Below are 25,143 nucleotides of genomic sequence, written 5' to 3'. Positions count from 1 at the left end.
TTTCTTTTTTACGATCAAACTGTATATAATTTTTTATGAAATAAATTTTATTTAGAGTAGACCTATTGAAAATAATAGACCTAACTTATTCATGTCCATTCGTTTCAATCGGCCTGTTCTGAGTAAAACTTAGTTGAATACCCTCCTTAATAATGTTTTTTAAAACCAAGTTAATAGGTCCTGTCTATTTTACCTTGCTGCTCCTCTAAATCCATGTCAAGCTGCCGTATTCCTTCGTTAAGTTGGTTGATTTTTTCTTTTATGTCTGTCAGCCTAAAACCATGCAAAAACTAAATGATGAAAACTGAAAAAGTACAGCATTTAGCAGGCATTTTCTGGAAGGGAAATAGCAAGGTGAGTGAAGTTAACAAATGTAAAACTCCAACATCTTTTAGTTTCTTTCCCTAACATCTCTTAGTTTCTTAGCATTCCAGCACTGACCATGTATTTAACTTTAAACAGAAACTTGATTATCCCAAATGAGCGATCTCGCCTTGTTTAACTTAACAAATGGGTCCACCTGCTGGTTAATCAGCATTATAATAATGACTTGGATTGCAAGCCTATACTAATTCACCTACTGGGAATAAGTCCCACTGAAATCAATGGGGCAGACATATATAGGATTTCACTGTTTGCTATAATAGAAGAATGCACAATTGTTTTAGTTGTACTGTTCATTAAAGCCAGGCATCCCCAAACTCAGCCCTCCAGATGTTTTGGGACTACAACTCCCATCATCCCTACCTAACAGGACCAGTGGTCAGGGATGATGGGAATTGTTGTCCCAAAACATCTGGAGGGCTGAGTTTGGGGATGCCTGATTACAGCCATCTTTAGCCATTATGAACAAGGGACAGAAAACACATGAAGGGGATGACTATATGAGGTCTACTTCTCTTCTATGCCTGCAGAGGTTTTCTGCATGTTTAAGAACCCTGGAAATCTTCCACCTTGCCTAAGCTCCTTTCTGCCAAAATTCCCTTGGAATGAGGTAAATTGCCACGAGATGAACATGTAGATATGGGGGGGGGAGGGGAACTTGGTTGAGAAAATACAGTCTTTGGCTTTACATACTACTTGCTTTTAGCACTTTAGTAACAGTTCATCCCAAGTCATCCCAAATAGATCATATCTCAGTTCAAAATACGTTGTAACTAGAAGTGTTTTCCGAGGCATTCAAAAAACACAAGGTCTGTTTCTTTATATAGCCTATAAGCAGCTGCACTATACAAGCTGGTTATATGAGTTGAGCAGCTTTGCAGAAATAGACAAGAGAATTGCATTTATATTCAGAACCAGGGTCTAAAAGAACAATATGGAACAACACTCACTGTCTCTCCATGCTTGCTATTTCTTGGTTGTCTTCCTTCACCTTTAAAAAAAGAAAAATATAATCATTAAATAACAATGGAAAACCAAAGATGGTTGGTCTCTGCAAAATATTTCCTTTTTCTTTCTATATATTCGGATGTAATGTTTAATTTATTATTTTCTCTGGAATTTAAAAAAATGCAATAAAGATTTTTTTTAAAATTACTCGGTTATGCTAAAAATGGAGACCACTTAATAATAAATGACGTCTGTCAGTTCTGTTTGTAGCGTCATTATCAATAGTTGGTGGTTTGGACAGAGGTGCTTACTTACCCAGTTTTCACTTTTCAACTGCCCTTTGTTTCCAAAATCTCTTCATTTCTGTCTGTTTTAGCACTCTACATACCTGTTTCAGCAATCTCTCTCTCTCCTCCTGTGGAGAGCCCATACTTTTGTCCTCTGCAATCATTTGATTCCGATGTTCCTCAAGGCCATGAAGCTTTTCATACAGTTGCAGAGCCTCCTGTTTAACCTGGGAGTGTGCTATTTCCTGAAGAGAGAAACCCCTTTACTAAAGTGATGAAATATTTTGCGAATAAAGTCATGTAAGTGATCTGTTAAGAATTTTTGTACATCAACCAAAAGTGCTCATGTGTTGAAACTGCCAGATAACAATTTATTTATGATTTGTTTATAAAGAAATCTATATCCCTGAATACTGTTTGCAAAAAAACAAAAACCCCATATAAATACAAACAATAGTATTCAATAAAATGCCCTTTAAAACCTGATAAAAACAAGACTATACATCCTGGATAAAACTGAGTAGAGAACTAAAAATCAAGAGCCTACAATCACTGAGTAACAAAGCCCATGGCTTCTATTACAAGCATTAATTGATATTCAGTGTCCAGAAAAATCAATAGGCTATCATGGGATTTTGGCCATATTTTCTTAACGGTACAGCGAAAACAAAAAACCAACAACTTATGCCAGCTTTTGGATTGGATTGATCTTTATTACGGCCATTGGCCCGTTACACAACAGTTTCCCATGCCAACATATTATACTCAAACCTCCAAATTTAAAATCGCCAAAACTTACAAAAGACAAACAGTAATCGAAGCAAAACAAAAGCAAAAACCACCATCATACATTAACATAAATTTGTAACCTATACATCGCCCTCTGCTCATAAAATAATCAAGGATATCAATGGTGATATCGCCTAAAACATAGATCATGGTTTAAAACAATGGTGATATCACCTAAAACATAGGTCATGGTTTAAACGGGTTGAGACCGTTTCTCTTCTTTAGGGATAGGACGCTGATCAGGAATCTGGCAACCCTGAGTGATTTTAGGGGGTCATCATCAATTAGTAGATATTTCAGTTTGGCTTCAATCGTATCATCGGCAATTCCCTTAAGATATTGAGCAAGAAACTTGCTCCTGGACGGTAAGTGAAAAGCACAGTCAAAAATTATGTGATGCAACGATTCCGGTGCCCCACAATTGCAATCACATAAGAGCGATATCTGTCCATTGGAGAATCTATTTCTCAGCACATTCGATGGGAAGGTGTTGAATCTTGCCTTTACAAAGGCATATCTATGAGCTGAGGAAGTTAAGGAATTCAAATAGTTTGGGAGCCTTAAGAGGGGTAATAAACCAAGATTTAGAGGTGAGCAGGTACCATTGCCCAAGATCATTTTCTGCTGCAAGTCCATCTCCTCTAGCTTACAGGTTACTGTTCTTTTAGCTGGGACTATGTCCTGCTCTAGTAATTTGGATGGGGAGATTCCCATTTATGCCAGCTTTTGTTTTCTCATTAACAAAATTTTAAACACCCTCAAATTTCAACCATTTTGTAATTGAATAGAAGAATTTAATGTCATACATACAGCATCTAGAGACTGTTCTTTTATATTCACAGCATCCAGTTCTTGCTGTAAAGCACACAATTCCTACAAGAGTAAAATAAATTAGTATGCAGGTCCTGCTACTGGAATGTTCATTACCTGAAATCTGTTACCTGAACACAATTAGTTATACCCAACCTTTGCTAAATGAAAGTTCAGATATCCAAACAGCTGGAGTTTGTCCAGTTCCTTGTGTTTATCTTGGCGGTGGCAGCATTTTGGGCAGAAACCATGGAGTGAGGGAAAGAGATAGGGCACATCAAGGAGCAGAAACGATCAGACAAATGTTGGCTGATTGACTGCAGTAGTTTCAGGCAGAAACCAAGGAGGGAGAGTTGTTTAGTCGATGAGTCGTGTCCGACTCTTCGTGACCCCATGGACCAGAGCACACCAGGCACTCCTGTCTTCCACTTCCAGTTTGGTCAAACTGCGGGAGGCAGTGGAAGAGGGAGGGAGAGAGAAAGGACAAATCATGGAACAGAAATGTTCATATAGGAAATACTGGAAATCACCAGCTCATTAAGTGAAAGCTCGCCTAACGAACAATTTCCTAGGAACACACTGTGTTTGGAAAGCAGGACCGGCTTGTTTAATGAAAGCTACCAAAGGCTACGTGCATAGAAAATGGACCCCTTCAAAAAATATGAGGAGTTGACAGCTTAGTCAAGATCATGCTATCCTACATAAAAGGATTTCAGCTTTTGGATTTCCGCTGTTGGATTTCCGCTACAGGAGTTCTTTTTCATTTATCAACGCTTTATTGAATGTGCTGGGGCTCATCAAGATGTAGTTCAGACATGAAAGCGTCACCTGCAAGAGCTTTTCATTTGCCACTTTCATCTCCATGTATTTAGCTTGATCCTCTTCAGACATATTTTTGACTATGTTTTCTGCCGCCTGCTTTTCCTGCTGGATGTCATCTTCCACAGCTTGAATGAGATTTTCTTTGCTGCATCACAAAAGCAAATATTTTGTAAATCTGTTTCATTTTTAAAAAAAGGTTATTCAAATCTCTGATTTACACAGAAGTACTCAGCTTGTTCTACTAGCTTTTGGTTCTGACAGGTGCTAAAGAAACATGGAGATAACACCATTTCCCTTTCTTCTAACCACTGCTGCCACTGCCCATTTTCTCACCTGTTGCTACCAGATGAATACCAGAAACAAGGAAATTACTTCAACACCCCTCTGCTGAAAAATTCCAGGGAGGAAAAGCCTAAGTACTTTCCTAAGGGAAAAAACTTTGATGGGACATATTTAGCCTGTAGGCTGGCCGAAACCAAAGTGTCAGAGTTAAACTAAATCTGAATCAAATGTTTACTTTGCTCCCTGCCCCACAAATAGATGAGAAGCTCAATCATCAATTAAAAGATTTTGTTTGAGCCCAAACCAGAACAGAACCATCACCACAACAAAGAACAGGTCACTGATTTTATATATATGGCATTTTAGACTAGTACACTCTCTGGTCCCAAACAATAGTCCAATTCACATGACCAGTGAAAAATCAGAAGCATCTTTATTTACATCAGCTACTAGCCACAGCAATGCAATGCAAAAAAATAAAATGTACTGATGAAAGAGGTAAAAACGTAACTATAGAAAATACATTTTGGGGGTTTACATCAATAATCAAATAGTAGATCTTATTCTAATTGCAATTTTTGCTGTCATCTGATCATATTGATCTGCTAAAAGGAAGGACACAGTAGCAATGGTTGAGCAACTAGGAATGGACAATAATAGAGGGGTAATAATAATCCCCAAATCTTTATAAAGAGTGCAAGCCAGAAGCACATGAGCCAGTGAATGTGTCAAAGGGGATCCAGGTTTATGCTCACCGTCTCTGCTTCCAACCCTTTTCTGCATTAAGCTTCTGAACAGAGCCCACAGGCACACTTGTAGGGGCATAAGCCTTCTCCATTTAATTTGCACTCTGCATTTTGCAATATACTAGATCTCAGAAAGAGAGAGAACTGAAGAGGGCAGGAGTGGGGATTGTGGGTGTGAGTCTGACCCCTCCCTCTGTCATGTGCCAGTGCTTATGTAAATAGAGCTAGCTTGAGCACATGAACTCCTACCTTGAAGGAACAAAAGAAAAAAAAAATCCTTCCAGTAGCACCTTAGAGACCAACTAAGTTTGTTATTGGTATGAGCTTCCATATGCATGCATACTTCTTCAGATACACTATCTTGAAGGAAGTTATGCATGTTGGTCTTGCGGAAAACATTTGTACTGTGCCTTCTCTAAGGGTTGGGAAGTTGCAGGAAGCTTTAAGGCTGAAATTTACTATTGAAGATTATGAGGGGAAACAGCTTGGCAGGGGAAGGGTGAGAGTGCCATGACCCTCATGCTGTCGCTTGGCTACTCTCTACAGCTGTTACTGAAACCTTCTTCCTAACCTTTGAGCTAAGTGAAGCATGCACATTCTTCCTGGGGAAAATCCCGGTCTGTATACCTGTGCTGGTAAGGCCTATGGCACTGTACAGAGTTGCAAGCTCTGAGCATCCAAGTTTGGGTGGCATTAAAAGCATTAAAAGATGAGAGAGAGAGAGAGAGAGAGAGAGAGAGAGAGAGAGAGAGAGAGAAACAATCTGGCAAGCAGCAGCAGCAGCGATGTGAGCAACAGGATCAGTTTGGTAAAAAATGCTCTTCATATTTTTTCCATCACACTACATCTTTCCATTAAAGAATTGCTCTATTAAGTATCATATTACAGTAGTACCTTGGTTGATGAATGCCTTGCTACTCGAACGTTTTGGCACCCGAACGCTGCAAACCTGGAAATGAGTGTTCCAGTTTGCGAATGTTCTTTGGAAGCTGAACGTCTAACGTGGCTTCTGATTGGCTTCCTGAGCTTCCTGCAGCCAATCGGAAGCCATGCCTTGGTTTCCAAATGTTTTGGAAGTCGAACAGACTTCTGGAACAGATTCCGTTTGATTTCTGAGGTACAACTGTATTTATTCATTTAATCTAGCCAAATCCATTGCCGAAAGATAAAACTATCATATAGGAAGATTAGGGCACAATATTACAATGATCACACCCACTCTATCACACAGGCAAATCACTATCGTAATATGAATATTTATACTTTCTCATGTGAACCGGAGATGAACCGGCACACGGGTGTCAAATAGGTTACTGAATCTTTGTTAGCCTAAACTGGAATCAGAGCAACTATAGTCACAGCTGAATCAGAACTGATCCAAAATGTTTAGTGCCTTCTCCTCTCACTGGTTTTGACTTAATGATACATGTGACATATAAAAGTTAAAGGTGATTTTTAATTCTTTGAATGTAACTTATACCTAACCTCCACCCCGATCAGCATGTTAACAACTGCAAAGGCTTTTAGCTGTCGCTTTTAATAGGCACTTTGTATATTTATAATGTCTGATGTTTGGTAACTGTACCCCACTAAAAAATAAACTTCTACCCATGGCTCTCTGTTTCCAATACAATCATGTTTTATTGGAAACTCTAACCGTGGGTAAACTTGCTCTTTCGCCCTCACTTCATGTCATAAACATGATACCTGATCATATTCTAAAACTTCCTTATTGGCTGCAAGTCTATTAAGTCACATATGAACCCAAGTCAATCTTTTGCTAAAGGCATCCTGAAGTTCCTTATTTTAAACGACGTGCTTGCTAATAGGGTACAAAGGTTGAAGCCAAGTGAAGTTAACATTGTACTCTTCTTTTTTTAATCCACACGGATACACGCAAACATGTATATGATGTTCCAGAGAAAAAATAAGAAGGTAAGAGATTGGGTAAACTGCTAGTATTATCAAATGTATAGATGGTTGTTTTATTAACAAATGTATAATAAAATACATTGTTTCACAATCCAACTATTAAGATTATAGTTTAAATATTATATTGGTTCAAAGCTGTATGAATTCACTCGATGGCTTTGCAAGAGGACATCTTTGGAAGCTTGGAAAATATTTTTCAAATGTTTCCCCTCAGTTTAAACAGGGAAGCTGCCCGTTTTATTCTTCTTAAATAACGGAGGGCCTTTAACGGAACACTTCAGAAATAAATGTGAATCCCTGAAGAATTTTACTTGATTTTAATACATAGGACTAAAAGGAGGAAGTTTTCACAAGAGACACTGCAACTTTTGTGTGGGTTTTGTGAGGTGATTGATATTACTTGTTTGGGTGCTCCAATGTTTCTAGATACTGCCGGCTGTGCTTTTCTCTATCTTTTGAGATTTGCAAACTTTTCCCTATAGGGAAGGGTCAAGCAGTTCGCACCAGTGCAATAGATATGGCTCATGTCTTGTGTAGCCTTGATCAGTGGCGCCATTTCAGAGCTCTGGAGGGAGGATGGGCAGGAAGAAAGAAAGTATTTGAAGTACTGTATAGCTGTTGAAGTTTCTTTCTTTAATATTTGGTAACAGCTATAGCGATAGTATTAAGACATCTGATGAAAGAACACCAGTACAGTGGTGCCTCGCAAGACGAAATTAATTCGTTCCGCAAGTCTCTTCGTCTTGCGAGTTTTTCGTCTTGCGATGCACGGTTTTCCATAGGAATGCATTGAAAATCAATTAATGCGTTCCTATGGAAAACGCCTTCCCCCGACCTCTTCTGGCGGGCGGCATTTTAAAATCGCCCGGGACAGCGGAGGACTTCTCCGCTGTCCGGGGCGATTTAAAAGCCCCTGGGAAGGCAGGCAGGGGGGACAAAGGCTTTCTCGCCCCGCCGCTCAGCTTCGGGACATCGTTCCGATGCCGGGCGGCGGGGGGAGGCTTTCCCGCCCCGCCGCCGGGCTTCGGGACATCGTTCTGAAGCCGGGCGGCGGGGGGAGGCTTTCTCGCCCGGCCGCCCGGCTTCGGGACATCGTTCCGATGCCGGGCGGCGGGGGGAGGCTTTCTCGCCCGGCCGCCCGGCTTCGGGACATCGTTCCGATGCCGGGCGGCTGGGGGAGGCGTTCCTGCCCCACCGCCCGGCATCGGGACGATGCCCCGAAGCCGGGCGGCTGGGGGAGGCGTTCCTGCCCCACCGCCTGGCATCGGGACGATGCCCCGAAGCCGGGCGGCTGGGGGAGGCGTTCCTGCCCCACCGCCCGGCATCGGGACGATGCCCCGAAGCCGGGCGGCGGGGGGAGGCTTTCCCGCCCGGCCGCCCGGCTTCGGGACATCGTTCCGATGCCGGGCGGCTGGGGGAGGCATTCCTGCCCCACCGCCCGGCATCGGGACGATGCCCTGATGCCGGGCGGCGGGGGGAGGCGTTCCTGCCCCACCGCCCGGCATCGGGATGATGCCCCGAAGCCGGGCGGCGGGGGGAGGCTTTCCCGCCCGGCCGCCCGGCTTCGGGACATCGTTCCGATGCCGGGCGGCTGGGGGAGGCGTTCCTGCCCCACCGCCCGGCATCGGGACGATGCCCCGATGCCGGGCGGCGGGGGGAGGCGTTCCTGCCCCACCGCCCGGCATCGGGACGATGCCCCGAAGCCGGGCGGCTGGGGGAGGCGTTCCTGCCCCACCGCCCGGCTTTGGGACGATGCCCCGATGCCGGGCGGCGGGGGGAGGCGTTCCTGCCCCACCGCCCGGCATCGGGACGATGCCCCGAAGCCGGGCGGCGGGGGGAGGCTTCAAAAGCCGTCCGGGGGCTTTTAAATCGCCCCGGACAGTCCCGGGGCGATTTAAAAGCCCCCGGTTAGGCAGGCAGGGGGGGCAAAAGTCTTTGCCCCCCCTGCCTGCCTTCAAAAGCCGTCCGGGATAGCGGGAAGCGCTTCCCTGCTATCCCGGACCGCTTTTAAAATGCTGGCGGTGGGGAGCAAAGCCTTTCGCCCCCGCCGGCCTTCCTGGACCTCTTCTGAAGTCCGGAGGGGGGGGGAAGGCTTTGCTCCCCACCGCCAGCATTTAAAAAAAGGTCCCCGAGATTTCCCTATGGGCTTTCGTCTTGCGATGCAAGCCCATAGGGAAAATCGTCTAGCGAAGCGTCGCAAAAACCGAAAAACCCTTTCGTCTTGCGGGTTTTTCGTCTTGCGAGGCATTCATCTTGCGGGGCACCACTGTACTTGGATAATTTTTATTGTATTTCTACAGGGCACCTCAGCAGTTCACAGCTATCTCGTTTCTTAAAGTATCAGAACACTAGGTGATCTAGACAAAGACAACAGAGACTTTTAAAAAAGACTGGGAATTGTTCATTATGTATTTACAGAAATATTGTAAAGAAATGGACTCACTAGCAGGGTTTGAGTAAAACACTTACAATTAAGAAAACAAGAGTAAAGGTTAAAAAACAACAATATGGAAATTAATTAAATGTAAGAAGTAACTGGAAGAAAATTTGGTATAAAAATGGTAAAACTGTAAGAGCATTCAGCCGAAAGATGAAAATAAGAGAAAATTTAAGCAGAAGTAGCAAATTGTCAAAGAACCAGAAGGAGAAGTTGAGGGAAGTCACGGGGTGGGGTGGGGGGTTTGTTTTATTCTATTTTCTTTTATATGATAAATGTGTTGAATATTAAATTGCAAATTTTAATAAAAAATATTTTTTTTAAAAGAACACTAGGTGAAATAATTTCTTGAACATTGACAGATGACAAAGGCCTGATTTCATAGCACAACTATATATAGTTTACATTTCCATATTTTACTCAGTTCTACAAATCCTGTTGATTCACTTGGCTTTGCAATCACAACTATGATGCTCTTTGTGAACTTCTTTTTGATCATCAAATTGAGCTTCAATACTATTCAAGCGATAATGTGTACCTACAGGTCCAGAATATGAAGCTTGCTTGGCTCCCGACACTGGTTGCAGCTCTCTTTTTACATCCAGTTGCTGCTTCTCAAATGGTAAGCTTCATAACCGAATCAAGCTACTACTACTTGGCTACTTTTCCTATAAAGCTGTTAACAGCTTGATCCTTTATATGTGTTCTATGAAGAAAGCCATATTGTGTTCAATGTGGTTGACTCCTATGTGTACTTAAGACTGCAGCCTAAGGCTATTTTAACTCTTTTGGGGTGGGGTGGCAGAAATTATCACATTCATATATATGATAGGACCTCTGCTGCCTTGCGGGATATCTTCAGAAGGAAAGGCTTGTGGGTAAACCCTACACAAAACCAGAGTGCAGTCCCTAAGACGGCTGGATGGTACTTCTTTCCAGCAACTCCTGCCACCAAGCTGGTGACAAACATATTGCTTTAATTTCCTTTAGACCACACCAGCAAGGTCTGGTCATCTGAGCAGCCCAGGAATACCATACACACTGCCCAGGCTTGCGCACTTGGGTGCAGCTAACGTGGTGATTTGACTTCACCCCTGGAGGCGAACTCCATTGTCTTTTGAGACAGATGGATGCCAATAATATATATGATAGAGTACGGTATGTGAAGGATCCAAAACCCACAGAATACAGTGCCTAACCAATGCCTAACCAATCATATTATGATTCTCATCACCTGCAAAATACAGTAGTTATTTAATGGTACTCTCTTCTTAGCACCAGGAAGAAATATTCCATGAGTTTTGTTCTGGTCATTGTAGGCTGGTATGGGATGTGTGAGGTGGGGAAATAGATGGTCTTTTTTAAATAAAAGTTCCCTTTAGCCTTACAACTCTCTGCCAAAGCATTTATATTCAGTCCTGATTGATTCAGGTATTTCAGATTTCTATGCTCAATATTCTACTGTAGAAAAGACTTTAACTCCAACATTTTTTATTTGAGCTCCATGATTTCAACAAAAAAGGAGCAGGCCTGTTTTCCTACAGCCTGAACTACTTTTTCTGCTCATTTTCTTTCACATACTGATCATATACGTAGCTGACTCTATCTAATATGAAGGACCACAAATCTGAACAGCTGTAGCTTTATTTATGGCTATATAGTTGTTTTGTGTTGCTGCTTTTGTTTCTATATTGTTGATACACTTTCAATGTTGTTATAGGATTGTATTTTGCAATGTCACCTGTTCTGATTTCCTTTCTGAAGATTAGCCGGGCAGAATTTTCCTTTACAACAAACAATAACATCAATATATTTTAGAAAAGTTTTCATAACCCTATATATGAGATCTTGATGAACATATTATCTGTTTTATCCTGGTAATCTTCCCCAATCTGTATTTGTAACATTTTCTCTCTCTTTGTTTAACAGGTTAAGTGTGAGGAAGCAGCAAAAAACTATACTTCTGTTCCTCCTGGCCTAGACAAAAAAGTTTCTATACTAGTTCTCAGTTACAACAGCATCACTTTAAATGAAAGTGATACCACAAATCTTCAAAAGTACATGAATATTACAGAATTATACCTAAGCAACAATTCCATTTCTATTCTCCGTAATTTTACTTTTGACAAACTTTCAAAATTAGCAGTTCTAGATGTCAGCAATAATTCTATCAGTACAGTTGAACAAGCAGCATTTGCTGGTTTAAATAAACTAAAGATTTTGGACCTACAGAATAACAAAATTGTACAATTAGATTCCAGTGTGTTTGTATTGCTAAAGAGCTTGGTGGTCTTAAACCTAAAAAATAACCTTATGAGATATTTTGATGCAAAAATATCCCTTAATTTAACCAATGTCACATTAATTGGAAATCCATGGGATTGTTCATGTGACCTCGTTAGTTTACAGAGTTGGCTGAAGACCACTAAAGTAACCATGGGTAAGTATCAAAAAATATATTGGTGTTTTAATCTACACGATTTCCATTTCAGGAGGACTAAGTGTACTCCGTTGATGTATGAATTTAGCTATCCTCACATCTTTTATTTTTGAGATAAGGATTCCTTTAGACTAAGAGCCAAAAATGCTAAAAGGAGTTGTCAATAAATAGCACACCGAAAAGATAAAATATGAACTAAATGTCGAGCCTATACATTAAGTTGGTATTTGAAAAGGTCATGTCTGAAAATTGCCTATTCATCCAACAGATTTTGTATAGGAAAAGAGAAGCATTTGCCCTATGAACTAGAAATGTGCTAAGTAATGTGGTTTCAGAAAAAAATAACAGTGCAATCCTATATGCACCTACTAAGAATTAATCCTAATGTGTTCAATGCAACTTACTCCCAGCCTTAAGACTCCTATTAAACAGATGAATAGCACAGTCAAACCTGCCTGAGAGTATTATAGGTGATACTGGATATATTCATATATTTTATGCCCAGGAATATTTTTATGGAATGAATAATTGCTGGAAATAATATATTTGCCTGTGGCAACCCTATAACACTAGATGGTCTCATGGATTATTTTTAAAGTTATAAACCATACGGTCTGAAGTTGTTTTTGAGGTCAGCGCAGACCAAAAACTTTAATCTTTTTGAAATATTTATATTTACAGAGAATGAGAACGGTACTGTGTGTATATCTCCAAGCAGCCTGAAAGAACAACCTATCAAGACAGCAATTATAGCTGACTGTGAGAAAAGAGAGATGACGACTGAAGCAACCACCTTATCTTTCACTTCTCTTAATCCAACTAATGATAGTCTATCTCTGCATAATGGTACAAATAGAAAAGCACTAATGTCAGGTATATTTCAGTTTAATTTACCGGCAGCGTCCATTTGGCTATAGAAGCCATGCATTTCAGAAACAATACTAAAGATCATTTAGTGCACTGATATAGAATTTAAAGCAAATGCATATTGAATCCAAATTTAGCTGTCCGCTAAAAGTAGGGCTCCCTCTGTTCATGGATAGCTTTTGATCCAGCAGAGGGTTTCTGCTGGTGGAAGGAAGAACATTATTTTTGCCCAATCCCCACCCGTTCTGTAGTCTTCCCATGATCCCCCTACCCTCTCCAGCAGATTTTCATAGGGTGCAAAGGTCTGCAAGGTGAACGGGCAATTGGTAAAGGTTGCTCCCCTCCTCTTCTGCCATTATATCAAATCTATAACTGTACATTCTTTTCCTTAAACATTGTTAAGAGCAGCTCCACCATTTCCTTTACATTTCTCAGGAAGAAGAACTTGCACAGAAAAATTCTGGTTTATTGACTCCAGTCTCTATGCTATCATCATACAAATTAGAATATTTAGCATATATATTGATAATAATATTAGATGTATTACCAAAATAGCTTTTGAATGATCTTTTAAAATAAGTAATATGCTGAAAGTTATGAAGACTATATATAATTGCAATATAGCCTTTTCTAGTTTTTTACGAATATTGCTAAACGTCAGATTAACCCAGACAGTCATGCCTCATTGGGAGCACAAAGTTCAAATTCTTTTGTTAAACTTCTTTCTGGCGCAGCTACATCTCAGCTAATCTAATTCAAGATACTTGCCCAGGGCCTCATTAACCTTGATGAATTCTTCCACTGATTTGGATGAATATGCCTATCTGGGGTCACTAGTCACAGACAAACAGACATAACTAGACCTGGAATGAGGCAGGTACCTGGGATCCAAGCACACAGCATAATGTCCATTTAACTGTACCAGTTGAATTCCCACGATTATGTTAACAACAGATGCCTTCAGGACTCTTTAACAGAGCAACTACTGAAATATGTTCAGTCAAGTGCCAAACTTTACTAAAACACTGCTTTTAAAAGGCTAATAGTCAAATGTCCTAAAGATGATGTGTTGGTGTCACAGGTGTGGGAATTGCAAAACCACAAACTTGATTCTCCAGTGGATTGAAGTGCAAAGTGACTTTTGCATATTCTTTTCCCCCTGCAGCTCCTTTTACCTCTGAAAAGCTGATATGGAAGGTTAGGGAACCCTGAGGAACAGTATAGGGGGTAGTACCAGGGGTTACAGTGGGGATGGGATTTTGCAGAAATCACCTATGCCACTTCTGCCCACAGACGCAGGCAATCTGCAGAGTGGGAACCTCTGCTGGATTTAACTCACTTCTGCGAATGGAAGGAGTCTAGCTCCAACCCTTTATTTTTCTATGGAGAGAGGGAAGTTACTTGATAACTTCTGAAAGGTAACCTTATGAGGAAAAATGGAGTAAGAGTTGTATTTATACTGAAAAGTACTAATTTGATTTATTTTAAGGTGTGGATGTTCATCGTCCTGGCAAAAGTTGGACCTTTCTGATTGGTGTCCTGGTTGTTGTTATCAGCATTTCACTGCTGATTGGAATGGTCATCAAATTCCCAGTATGGTACCGTTATTTGATTAGCTATAATCATAGTCGTTTGGAGGAAGACGAACCAGAGATGTTTGAAGAAACTTTCACATCTCATAACTGCGCATTCCCACATACACCAGGTACCAATGAAGAAGAATCAGTTGTGGTTTTTGAACAATTTCATACATTTGTTCCAGAAGAAGATGGATTTATTGAAGACAAATATATTGATACATGAAGAGTTACTATGAATGTTGCAGTCTGAATCTCTCTGCCTCATTCTGAAATATGTGCAAAGGGCTGTCATATCTGTAGCTTTATAAAGCAATGGGCTAAAAAAACCAAACTGTTGCTGCTTGTGATTAATCAAAATATGCACTATTTAATCTTGTCATCATTGCAGAGAACCACTATTGGTGAAATGGTGTTGGAGGATCAAAGGTTTTTTTGTATGTAAATCAGGGCATTTTGTTTGGGTAACTGAAAGAGAAATATAGCCCTATACAGTCGTACCTTGGCTCCCAAACGCCTTGGGACTTGAACATTCCGGTTCCCGAATGATCAAAAACCGGAAGTGAGTCTTCCAGTTTTCGAACATTTTTTTGGAAGCCGAATGTCCGCTGCGGCATCTGCTATTGTTTCCGGCACACCTGCACAATCGGAAATCAACTGGAAGCTGTGCCTTTGTTTCCAAACGTTTCAGAAGTCGAATGGACTTCCAGAACAAATAGTGTTCGACTTCCGAAGAATGGCTGTATATTTAAAAACAGGCAAAACAAGGGTCTGGCATACTAAGGAAGTCATTACACAAATCATTAAGGAGGCATCCCCTGGATTTTAGAGTCTGACCATGAATGAAGAAGAAATAACATCTTCTGTGTCTGAACATCCAGAAATATGTAATTAATTAAAATAATTCTAATTAACAGAACCTGAGTTTCGCTTTTGTTGCACTACACAACTATGACTGATATAAGTTAAATAAAATAAAAAAAATGCTTGTTTGCACTTTTAAATGAACAAAAAATCAGAAAAACAGGTTGATACCATGGGTACCCTTCTGGAGTGGCTATCTGTGTTAGGGGTGGGTGGCACCGCTCAGCGCTGGTTTTAGTCCTACTTGGATGGTTGTTTCCAGAGGGTGATGTTTGAGGTGTGTTCTTTGGCCCCGTGGAGCCTTCAATTTGGGGTTCCTCGGGGCTCAATGTTAAATTAAATGTTTTATCCCATATGCTACTTCTGGGGTTTGTGATGGTGAGCTGAGTTTTTAATTATTTAAAACTGACTTGTTTTGTTGTAAATGTTACCCCCTATGCTGTTTAACAACTCCATGAAATCACTGAGTAGGGTCATCTGGAGGTCAGCAATATGCTGCTGACACACAGCTGTACTTCTCCTTTGCATGTGCTGGTGTGGATGCCCTGGACCATTGCCTTGCCCCAGCAATAGTCTGGACGAGAGCTAATAAACAGAAGCTCAGTATAGATAAGACTGAGGCACTGTTAGTGGGGGTCCCTAGACTGGATGGCTGGGACGTTGCCTGCTCTTGATGGGGTTACACTTCCTCTGAAGGTCTGCGTATGTAGCTTGGGAGTACTCCTGGATCCTTTGCTATCGCTTGAGATTCAGGTTGCCTCTGTGGCACGAAGTGCCTTCCATCAACTTCAACTGGTGGCCCAGCTGTGCCCTTATCTGGACAGGGATAGCCTAACTTCTGTTGTCTATGCCCTGATAGCCTCTAGTTTAGATTACTGTAACACATTACACGTGGTGGCCACATTGAGAAACTTCAGCTGGTGCAGAATTTGGCAGACAGGTTGCTCAGTGGGGAAGACAGTTTGAGAATGCAATGCCCACCTGCCAATTAGTTTCTGGGCCCAATTCAAAGTGCTGGTTTTGATCTCTAAAGCCTTAAAAGCAGCAGCTAGACTGGTGATTGGGAGTGGCTGCCGAGACCATATTAACACCGGTCCTGAAAGACCTACACTGGCTCCCAGCACGTTTCTGAGCACAATTCAAAGTGTTCATGATGACCTTTAAACCCCTAAACAGCCTCGGCCCAGGACACCTGAAGGAGCGTCTCCACCCCCATTGTTCAGCCCAGACACTGAGGTCCTCCTCCGAGGGCTTTCTGGCAGTTCCCTCACTGCGTTAAGTGGTTACAGCGAACCAGGCAGAGGGCCTTCTTGGTAGTGGCACCTGCCCTGTGGAACGCTTGCCCCCAGATGTCAATCAAATGAAAAACTACCTGACTTTTAGAAGACATCTGAAGGCAGCCTTGTTTAGGGAAGTTTTTAATGTTTGATGTTTTATTGTGTTTTTAATATTCTGTTGGGAGCCACCCAGAGTGGCTGGGGAAACCAAGCCAGATGGGTGTGGTATTATTAATAATAATTATAATAAAAATATTATTATCAAACAGGTCAGGACCACAATACCTCAAGGTTCATCTCTCCCCGCACGAACCAACCTGGAGCCTGCGGTATAGAAATTCAATAAATAAATAAATAAATCCCTGAAATTAAATGTGCTATTGAAGAATGCATGCCTGGCTTTGTGCTTTTATCATGAGTATGTCCTGATTCCTGAAAGAAAGGGCGTTAAACTTGTTATCACTTCCTCATGTATTGGATGTTATAAAATCCTGGATCAGTTGCCCTGTGTTTGTGCCTGACAGTTGTAATTTATTTATGGGGTAGGCTACAGCGGAAAGTTTTGAAACGGCGCGTTCTGAGTGTGGGTGGGAGGACAGGGCAGAGTCAGTCAGCTATCTGCTAGAACTCACGCTGCTTTCACTGGTTGTCACACAACAGCATCGGGTCCAACTGCCCCAACCACCATGACTACCCATTGTGGGCACCATGAGCAGCAGGGCTGTGGGTGCAGCCCAACTACTCTGCAAAGCATATTAAATAATTTGCCTTAAAAAATCGTCTTAGGATCAAGGTAAAATATCATTAATCTGATGGATATTGAAATAAGACTTTTTTCTCAACTTACATGGCTTTTGTTGCTGAAACTACAATTGGAAATAGTAGAAAACATCTTCTTTCCCTATGAACCTAGGACCCTGAGATCATCTTCTGAGGCCCTTCTTCATGTGCTTCCTCCTCAAGAGGTCCAGAGCATGGCAACACGAGAACAGGCCTTCTCTGCAGTGGCTCCCCATTTGTGGAATACTCTCCCCAGGGAAGTTCACCTGGTGCCTTCATTATACACTTTTAGGCACCAAGCAAAAAAGTTCATTTTTAATCAGGCCCTTGCTTGATCTGAGTGACATCCTATGCCCTTTTAAAACATGGCTCTTTTTTGGGGGGGAGGGATGTTATTGGGTTGTTGTTTTTATTTTGATTATATATACTGTGGTTTTTATGTCGATCTTTTCTGTGAACCAACCCGAGACCTCCAGGTATAGGGCGGTATATAAATTCAATAAATAATAATAATCTAAAGTGTGAAAGGTCAGCACACACCTGCTACTGCTTGAGTACAAAGACCAGACAAGTGTCAGGGGTCTATGAATGGCATTATAACACAATACAGAACATTTCTATGCATTTGTTTATTTTCCAGTTTCGTTTTTTAAAATTCATATACTTACGCTTGTCTTTCTGTAAAAATGATGTCTATGCCCTGAGCTTCACGGTCATTTTGAGCCTTCAACTATTAAAAAGACACAGCCACCAACAGCATGAGAATAGCTCTGCTATATCTACAGCAAATAAATTTCCCGTTTCTAGAGCCAACATCTTTAATTCTACTGAATTTGCTTATATGCCATAGATCAGTCTTAAAATGATTTTTAAGAAATACATGATCCTAAAAATATGTTTGAGAAATGGAAAATAAATCAGAATTAAGGGCAGTTTCAAATGTGTCTGTACTAATTTACATGCATAACGGCTGGACTGTGCCTATAGGTAAAAGGTTTATATAGCTCAGGGGCAGCTTTGGTGCTGCAGATGCTGCTGAACTACAAACTCCCATTAGCCTCAGCAAGACTGTCAGTAGAGATAGATGATAGGATTTGAAGTTCAGAAACATATGGCAGGCTAAAGGTTCCCCACACCTGGCATAGCTGAATGAAGTATCAGATCTCCACAAATATTAATTTACTTATTTTTATTTATTTGATTTCTATCCCACCTTTTAACAGGTTCTCAGAGCAGCCAACAAAAAATAAAACAAACTTTAAAACGATAACGTTAAAACACTACAAAGTAAAAGAGCGCTTTAAAAGCAGTCAGCAGAATTAAAAACACCGAACACCACAACAGCAATTTTCAGAGGATTGAATAACTCAGGGAAATAAAAAGATCCTTGCCAGGTACTGTGCTGTAAAGGACAGCAAGGTATGCCACAGGCAAATTTGAAGTAACAGATGCTGACTGCAACAGATGAAGTTGCAAGCACAAGTAATTTCAAATAAATTGCAAGCATCTCACATAAGATGTTTTGCAGGAAGGGGTCCTTTGGAGGGTGAGAATGGCGGTTTAAAACCAGCTCTTGCTCCCCTCTCCCAAACAGCTGATCAGTAAAATTTCCATGTGCTAGTATCAACTACTCATTTCACTGGTAAAAAAAATGTTTTTTTAATGTTTCATTTGAACTACCATTTAATTGGAAATTTAAATTGTGTAGGTCCTTTCTATTGTGATCCAATGTTTGGAAGAATTGTGGCTTTTTATATTTCCTTCTATTAACTAAGATGCTACTTTGAAATGTCACTCTGCATATGTATTTGGGTCAACAATATATGTAGTTACACTCATCCTGAGAACCAATTACAATTGTTTTCAAACATTTTCCAGCAGCTACTGAGCATCACTGGTTAGCAGTAGTCCAAGTTGAACAATAACCAATTCAGGCAAATCTAATACTGTGATAAAACAATGTTAATACTCACCAGGTTATAGTCATTCATTACTTCCTCCATATCGGTATTGGTATTAAGTTTATCCACCAGCTAAAACAACACAGAAACCCAATTAGTTGCTAGTTTTATTCCCAATGAATTATCTATAGGTAATTATCTATGCAATTGCAATTCAAAATTAGATCCAATATTGTCAATGTGTGTAATATATATATATAAATATTAGTAATATAAACAATGACGTACCATATTGTAATCAGCTAGTTGCCCTTGAAACTCTTTGATCTCACTAGCTAAAGACTCTGCCCTAAGAGAACAGGAAAAGAACAGTTACTATACAACATAGCTTATGTGATGATATGTAATCAAAGCAAGTCTCAAGTTTTAACATACAGTAAGCCTGCAACTTACATGTATTTAACTTGCATGCATGCAGCTTTACCTGCTGGGCAAATAAATAAATGGGGGCGGACATCCAGGAAAAAAGACTTTGGCAATCCCACCTGCCATTGACCCCAATGTGTTCTGATGACAGCAGTACCTTGTTTTGCGACAGGGATCCGTTCTGTAGCCTCTGATGCTAGATGAAAAGGATGCACGACAAAGCGCCAATCTGCGCACGCACGTGGAGCGGTTTATGCTTCTGTGCATGAGGCAAACCTGGAAGTAACCTGTTCCGGTACTTTCGGGTTTGCCAAAGACGTTCGACAAAATGGACGCTCAACGAGGCAGACTCAAAACGAGGTACCACTGTATATGCAATTTTGACTTTAGGCATGATCCTTGGAACGTAAACCCTACGTAAGTTGCAGGTTTGCTGTTTCCAATCCAAATTTACTTGTGTACATGATTCCACTGACTTTAATTAACACAAAAGTTTTTAAAAACCCTCAGGGTCCCTACCAGCTCTACAATTCTATGACAATAAGTGCAATCTATCTCACCTTTTTTCATATGATAGGTAGACAGAATTTTCCTGATTATACATGTCGATTTCTTTCTGAAGCTTGTTAATTTCTGCGGTGAGTTCATTTATTTTGCTCCTGTAGGAAAAAATAGTTCTTATGTTAAGTATAATTTAGTCCTGTTCTAAAGCCACAGCCTTTGGGTCAGAGGTCATCTGCCACATAAATGTGGTTTTGGACACCTCTTCAGATTTGTATGTGTCGGTGATTTATTGAATTATGTACCAGTCCTTTGGAACCTGACAGAGGGACAATTTAACTGAAGGCTTCTAAGGGCACCTATGGTGGATAAATGTCTAGTTCATCAGTACTGGAAGAAGCCCACTTCCCTAATCCTACAGTGGGCAGAGAACATGACGCAGCTGGCTGCATATGAGAAGGTGATCTTCCATAAAAACAAGAAAGATGGGGAATTCCTTGATATCTGGACTCTTTATACAAATCTACTTGCTCAAATGGGTTGGTTTGCTCAAATGGACATTCCCTCCCGCCTCATCAGTTGTACACAGAGAACACGTCTTGATTAATTACGATTTTCTTTGCATTGTATGACGTTTTGTTTCTTCAATCAAAAACTATTAATAAAAAGGGTGTCTGGTTTAATCTTTATGGCCCAGTGAAGCCTAGTCAACTGATACATTTCTAAAGGCCCACATCATGCTAAAACCCTGGTCAGTATCTAGTGTTTTTTTTGGAAGGTCGCTCTGGGAAGAGAGTGAGGGGGCAAGAGGACTACCCCAAAGATGACGGGTACAAGTTCTGTGCACTACATATGCTACTTTATCCTTTAGGTGGGCAAATGAGTTGCAAGGCAGCACAACTCCTCAAGGTAGTTTGTTTTAGGAGCCTTCAGATGCTGAATCCAATTTTAAAAATAGCTATATATAGTGATCAGTATAGTTTTTTTCTACCCCACATCTATTTTTTCTAAGGGGGTGTAAGGGAGGAGGTGGGAACCCCAATGCACAAGTGGAAGTCCTTGTGTGGGCTTTTGCTGACGGACTCATTAGCTGAAGCCAACCCTAACATTTTAGAGTTGTGTTTATACTTGACCTGCTATTGACAACTTGCTAATTAAATATTAATCTGTTAAGTAACCTGACCATTCCTTTGGTGAGCAAAAGTTCTACACAAATCACTTTCGCCTCAACTTCAAAAAGTATTTTTAACCCTGCGATGAGTCAGATTGTGTGGAGCACAGCTGGGTGACTGGAAGCAGTGAGATTCCCAGTAAAGAAAAGAAAGTCAGCTGGAGATGGGTCACAAGTATCTACTCCAGCAAACAGGAAAGAAATGAAGGAAAGGCCTGCATTTGGTACAGACAAACAGTAGGGAGGGCAGTGGGATAAGACAAGTGTGAAACAAAACATAGGCCAGTCCTCTATACCTGTGCTGAGTGCAGGAAAAATGGGCTGGCTGGACTATGAAAGGTGGAAGAGCTACTGCTAAGGAGCCATGAGCTAAGAAACCTCTATCATCCCTGTCAAACACTGCAAGTTTGGCAAGATCAAAGCGACAGCCAATTAATTACTGCCAATAAGGCAGTAGCTCTTGACACAATCATATAAAAACAGCACAAACACTGGTGACAAATAACTTTAACATACCTGAGCACTCCCAGGTAATAGGATTTATCCATAATTTGTCTCTGTGGACCTAACAAATAACAAATGTCAAATTGTTACCCGACACCACAGTACAATGAGAAACAATTGTATTAATAAAGAATCCAGTGGTTGTTTTCATGCAAGGTGATAAAAATAAAGAGACAGAGGGAGGCTTAAATAAATAAATAAATAAATCCTCTGTAAATAATGTAATGTACATATTCTCTTAAATAATACATGATGCAATGTCATATGCTCTGAACAGTATAGGACCTGTCTAGGTTTAAAGCTTCTGGTGTTATTCCGGCTTTCCAAGTTCCACCTGAGATTTCACAGATGCTGGCTCAGTTCTGCCCTTATGTCAGGATGGAGCTTTGATTAAAACAAATTGCTTTGCCTTGTCCTAACTTCCGACACATTTCATGTCTCTATGAGGCCAAAACCACTGTAAAGTGTATTGCTCTGTTTCCTCTTATAATCACAGGCACAAGACTAACATATTCAATGTTTGTATGCCTTCATATCTTAAAATACCTTTCATTCCAGTTTTCATTCCACTCAGCCCTTGCTGCGTCACTGGACGGTCTGCAACCTTAATCTGGGAGGACAAAACCACACCAGTACCTATGGATCCACCACGTGTACCAGGTCTTGATGTTCCTGGAGGGATCTAACACAGAAAACAGAATTGGTAGAAAAAATAATGAATGCAGCCATTCTGAAGTACAGTAAACTAGTCTATCTACTTATCAATAAACGTGCTGAGGTCTTGAGATTTAAATGAAACCAAATGACATGGCACACACCTTTTTTGTTACATTTATATTCCACCTTTCCTCCTAGGAGCTCGAGGTGGTGACAGTCCTCCTTCCCATTTTATCCTCACAATAACCCTGTGAGGTAGGTTAGACTGAGAGTGCATGAGTGGCCCAAGGTCAGCCAGTGAAGTTTCATAGCTGACTGAGGATCTGAACCCTGGTCTCAAAGTTCCTAGTTTAACAGCTTCACCACACAGACTCACATATACCTAATAGGACCCCAAAAACTTTTTGTAAAATAAAAGCAGTTTCAGGAAGGTGATTTTGAAACCCTGAAAAGAGATAAAGTGGCTGGTGGTGCAATTTGGAGCAAAGAAGTTGTGGATGGAGAAAGAGTAACCCTTCTGTTCCTCTGCAATTCTGCTACCACTAACCATAAGGATTCTATCACATGCATGTTAGGATCCAAGCCATTGTTATAGCAATTAATAACAAGATAAAGCTATCAATAAGCAAGTTGAGCACTCAAACACAGAAGCCCTGCCTACAAGCTTATAAACTAAAAGGAAAGGGAATGGGAGTGTGAGCAACAAATAGCAGTGGAGATAAATAGGAAAATAAAATGCCCAAAACCTGTGAGAATAGACTGGTTTTTAGCTGCTACTTTTAGATGATAAAATCCTTAGAGCAGACACCCATCCCTTCATGTTACACAATCCCTTATGTTAAACAATATCAACAAGGTGTATATTATGATGTCCGGAGACACTGTGTAAACAATAACAAAGTAATCTGCACTGGAGAGAAAAGGCTCTAGCTTAGGAATCAGAAAATGAAGATAAACTCTTTAATGAAACTGTATCACTTGTCAAACAGAGTAGGTTTTAAAAAAGATTTACTTTAACTTACTCCTCCTCCAAGTAGAGCTGCGGATGGAGGCCGTAGTGAGGATGAGGGAGGTCTGGCTCCCAGGCCTAGTCCTGCTCTTGAAGACGGGCGGGCTGTAGGAGGCTTGTGATTACTTGCCATTTTTTTTCTCTTTTCTTCAAATTTCTCTTTAGAAACAAACATATGTTACATATGTTAGAATCCTCTAAATGCATATTCTGTATTACGTTACATACTAGAATCCTCTAAACGTGTACTCTGTATTAAAAGAGAACTTTTAAGTCACGGATAAAAAAAATATTTTAAATAAGAATTTTCTTTAGCTTTTTAATTGAAATAATAATGCCATACAGTATATGCAAAGTAAATATGCCCATTAGAACAGCTATCTTCAACACAGTAACTAGGGAATCAAATGCGTGCTTAGAATTAAGTCTTCAGTAGGAGGTAGTACTAAAAATAAAATAAAATGCATATGCATCACCATCATTATTTTGAAGCCAGCCCTGTCTAGTAGCCAGAAGATCAAAATACAATTTATCTGCCTGCAGTCCTTGGGCATGGAATGTAAGCTCATGCTGAACCAAGCCTGATAAAACTATGGATGTTGTGGTCTAGTCAATATTTGGGTGAGAGATTATCTATGAATCATTTCGTGATGGAGCAAAGTCTAAAGAACTTTGACGTATATGGTTGAGATTAAGAAAATAAAAGACATGGATCTCGGATAGCTCAGTTGGTAGAGCTTGAAACTCTTAATCTAGCACTGCAAGGGGTTGGACTGGGTGACCCTCATGACCCCTTCCAACTCTGCAGTTCTGTGATTACATATATGAAATTACAATAGGGGGTGAAACCACGCAACACAGTATCTTAACACAACACTAGCAATTCATGAAAAGATACAAGTCACTGTTTCATGGGTATAGCCAGGATTTTTGTTGGGGGGAGGCTTTTTTGGGGGGGGCAGAACCTCAGTTAAGTATTTTTATTGATGAAGGGCAGCTCCCCCCCCCCCGGCACTATTTCGACAAACACATGTTGTGGGTATCTGTAATACAGGCATGAAAAGATTGCAAAAGCTCTGTAAATCAAACCTGATGTTGTGTTTAATTTTTATTAATCCAGAAATGGCCCAACAACATACTAAGGGCAGCTCGGTCCCTTACTCCCCAGAAACCTTAACAAACATTAACCCATCCCCCACCTTTAAAAGAAAAACTCCCTGGAGGAGGTCTGAGTTACTGGGCGCTTTTTATTTTTCCACTTTGCGACGACTCGTGTCGCGCAGGAGAGCGTTCACACGTGACGCCCACCACCCTCAGCCTTAAATTCCATGCACCATTTCCCCGCCTCCTTCTGAGTAATGGGGAGGGCGGCTTGGGCCCATCGTGGGAGGGGAAGGGGCTGAGGCATGTCACGTACGGGGGTCGTGAGGGTCGGCACTCCCGCATCCGCGCTCCAACCTGCGCGGCTCCTCTTACCTGACCCTTCCCCGCGCGCACGCGCAGTGGGCTAACGAGACTCGTTAATTTAACGGTTCCCTCCCATCCACGAACTCCTCTCCCCGCGCGCGACGGCAAGCCGTAACCTAGCAACCGTGCCAGCCAACCCCCGGCGCCGCTCCCTCCGCGCAGTCGCTCTGGCGCCAAGCCGAGCGAGACTTCTTCCTCATTCCCTCACGATCCCGTATTCCATCGCGAGATTTACGCGCGGCTTTCGCCTCACAACCTTCCACTT

At 41.2% G+C, this 25,143-nt stretch overlaps 2 protein-coding genes across 8 annotated transcripts in view; one reads left to right on the top strand and one right to left on the bottom strand.

The window, feature by feature from the left end:
• The window catches only part of IFT74 (intraflagellar transport 74), a 218,230-nt gene that overhangs the window by 16,229 nt on the left and 176,858 nt on the right, over positions 1-25,143 (bottom strand). Inside the window, exons 1-13 of one of the 7 annotated variants that reach the window (XM_081894245.1) lie at positions 24,829-25,064; positions 23,425-23,570; positions 22,292-22,427; positions 21,758-21,806; positions 20,130-20,228; positions 19,432-19,492; positions 19,216-19,275; positions 17,911-17,972; positions 4,047-4,185; positions 3,219-3,281; positions 1,721-1,864; positions 1,335-1,375; positions 194-273 (exon numbers count right to left, since the gene is read on the bottom strand). In XM_081894245.1, the coding sequence (XP_081750371.1) occupies positions 194-273; positions 1,335-1,375; positions 1,721-1,864; positions 3,219-3,281; positions 4,047-4,185; positions 17,911-17,972; positions 19,216-19,275; positions 19,432-19,492; positions 20,130-20,228; positions 21,758-21,806; positions 22,292-22,427; positions 23,425-23,544 (1,054 nt within the window). In that variant the 5' untranslated portion in view covers positions 23,545-23,570; positions 24,829-25,064. Of the gene's footprint in view, positions 1-193; positions 274-1,334; positions 1,376-1,720; positions 1,865-3,218; positions 3,282-4,046; positions 4,186-17,910; positions 17,973-19,215; positions 19,276-19,431; positions 19,493-20,129; positions 20,229-21,757; positions 21,807-22,291; positions 22,428-23,424; positions 23,622-24,828; positions 25,065-25,143 lie in introns of those variants that run through there. The other 6 variants (XM_081894248.1, XM_081894243.1, XM_081894244.1 and 3 more) reach the window with 6 other exon arrangements.
• Positions 6,888-15,239, top strand: LRRC19 (leucine rich repeat containing 19). The gene is made up of 5 exons (XM_081894589.1): positions 6,888-7,003; positions 9,982-10,059; positions 11,367-11,877; positions 12,559-12,750; positions 14,234-15,239. Exons 1-5 carry the CDS (start codon positions 6,971-6,973, stop codon positions 14,545-14,547), a joined length of 1,128 nt encoding a protein of 375 aa, XP_081750715.1. The 5' UTR covers positions 6,888-6,970; the 3' UTR covers positions 14,548-15,239.

The sequence above is a fragment of the Podarcis melisellensis genome (genome assembly GCF_964234715.1).
Source record: "Podarcis melisellensis genome assembly, chromosome: 17".
NCBI classification, from domain to species: Eukaryota; Metazoa; Chordata; class Lepidosauria; order Squamata; family Lacertidae; genus Podarcis; species Podarcis melisellensis.
Note: the sequence above shows the minus strand (reverse complement) of the source record. Positions and strands in the feature narration are given on the sequence as shown.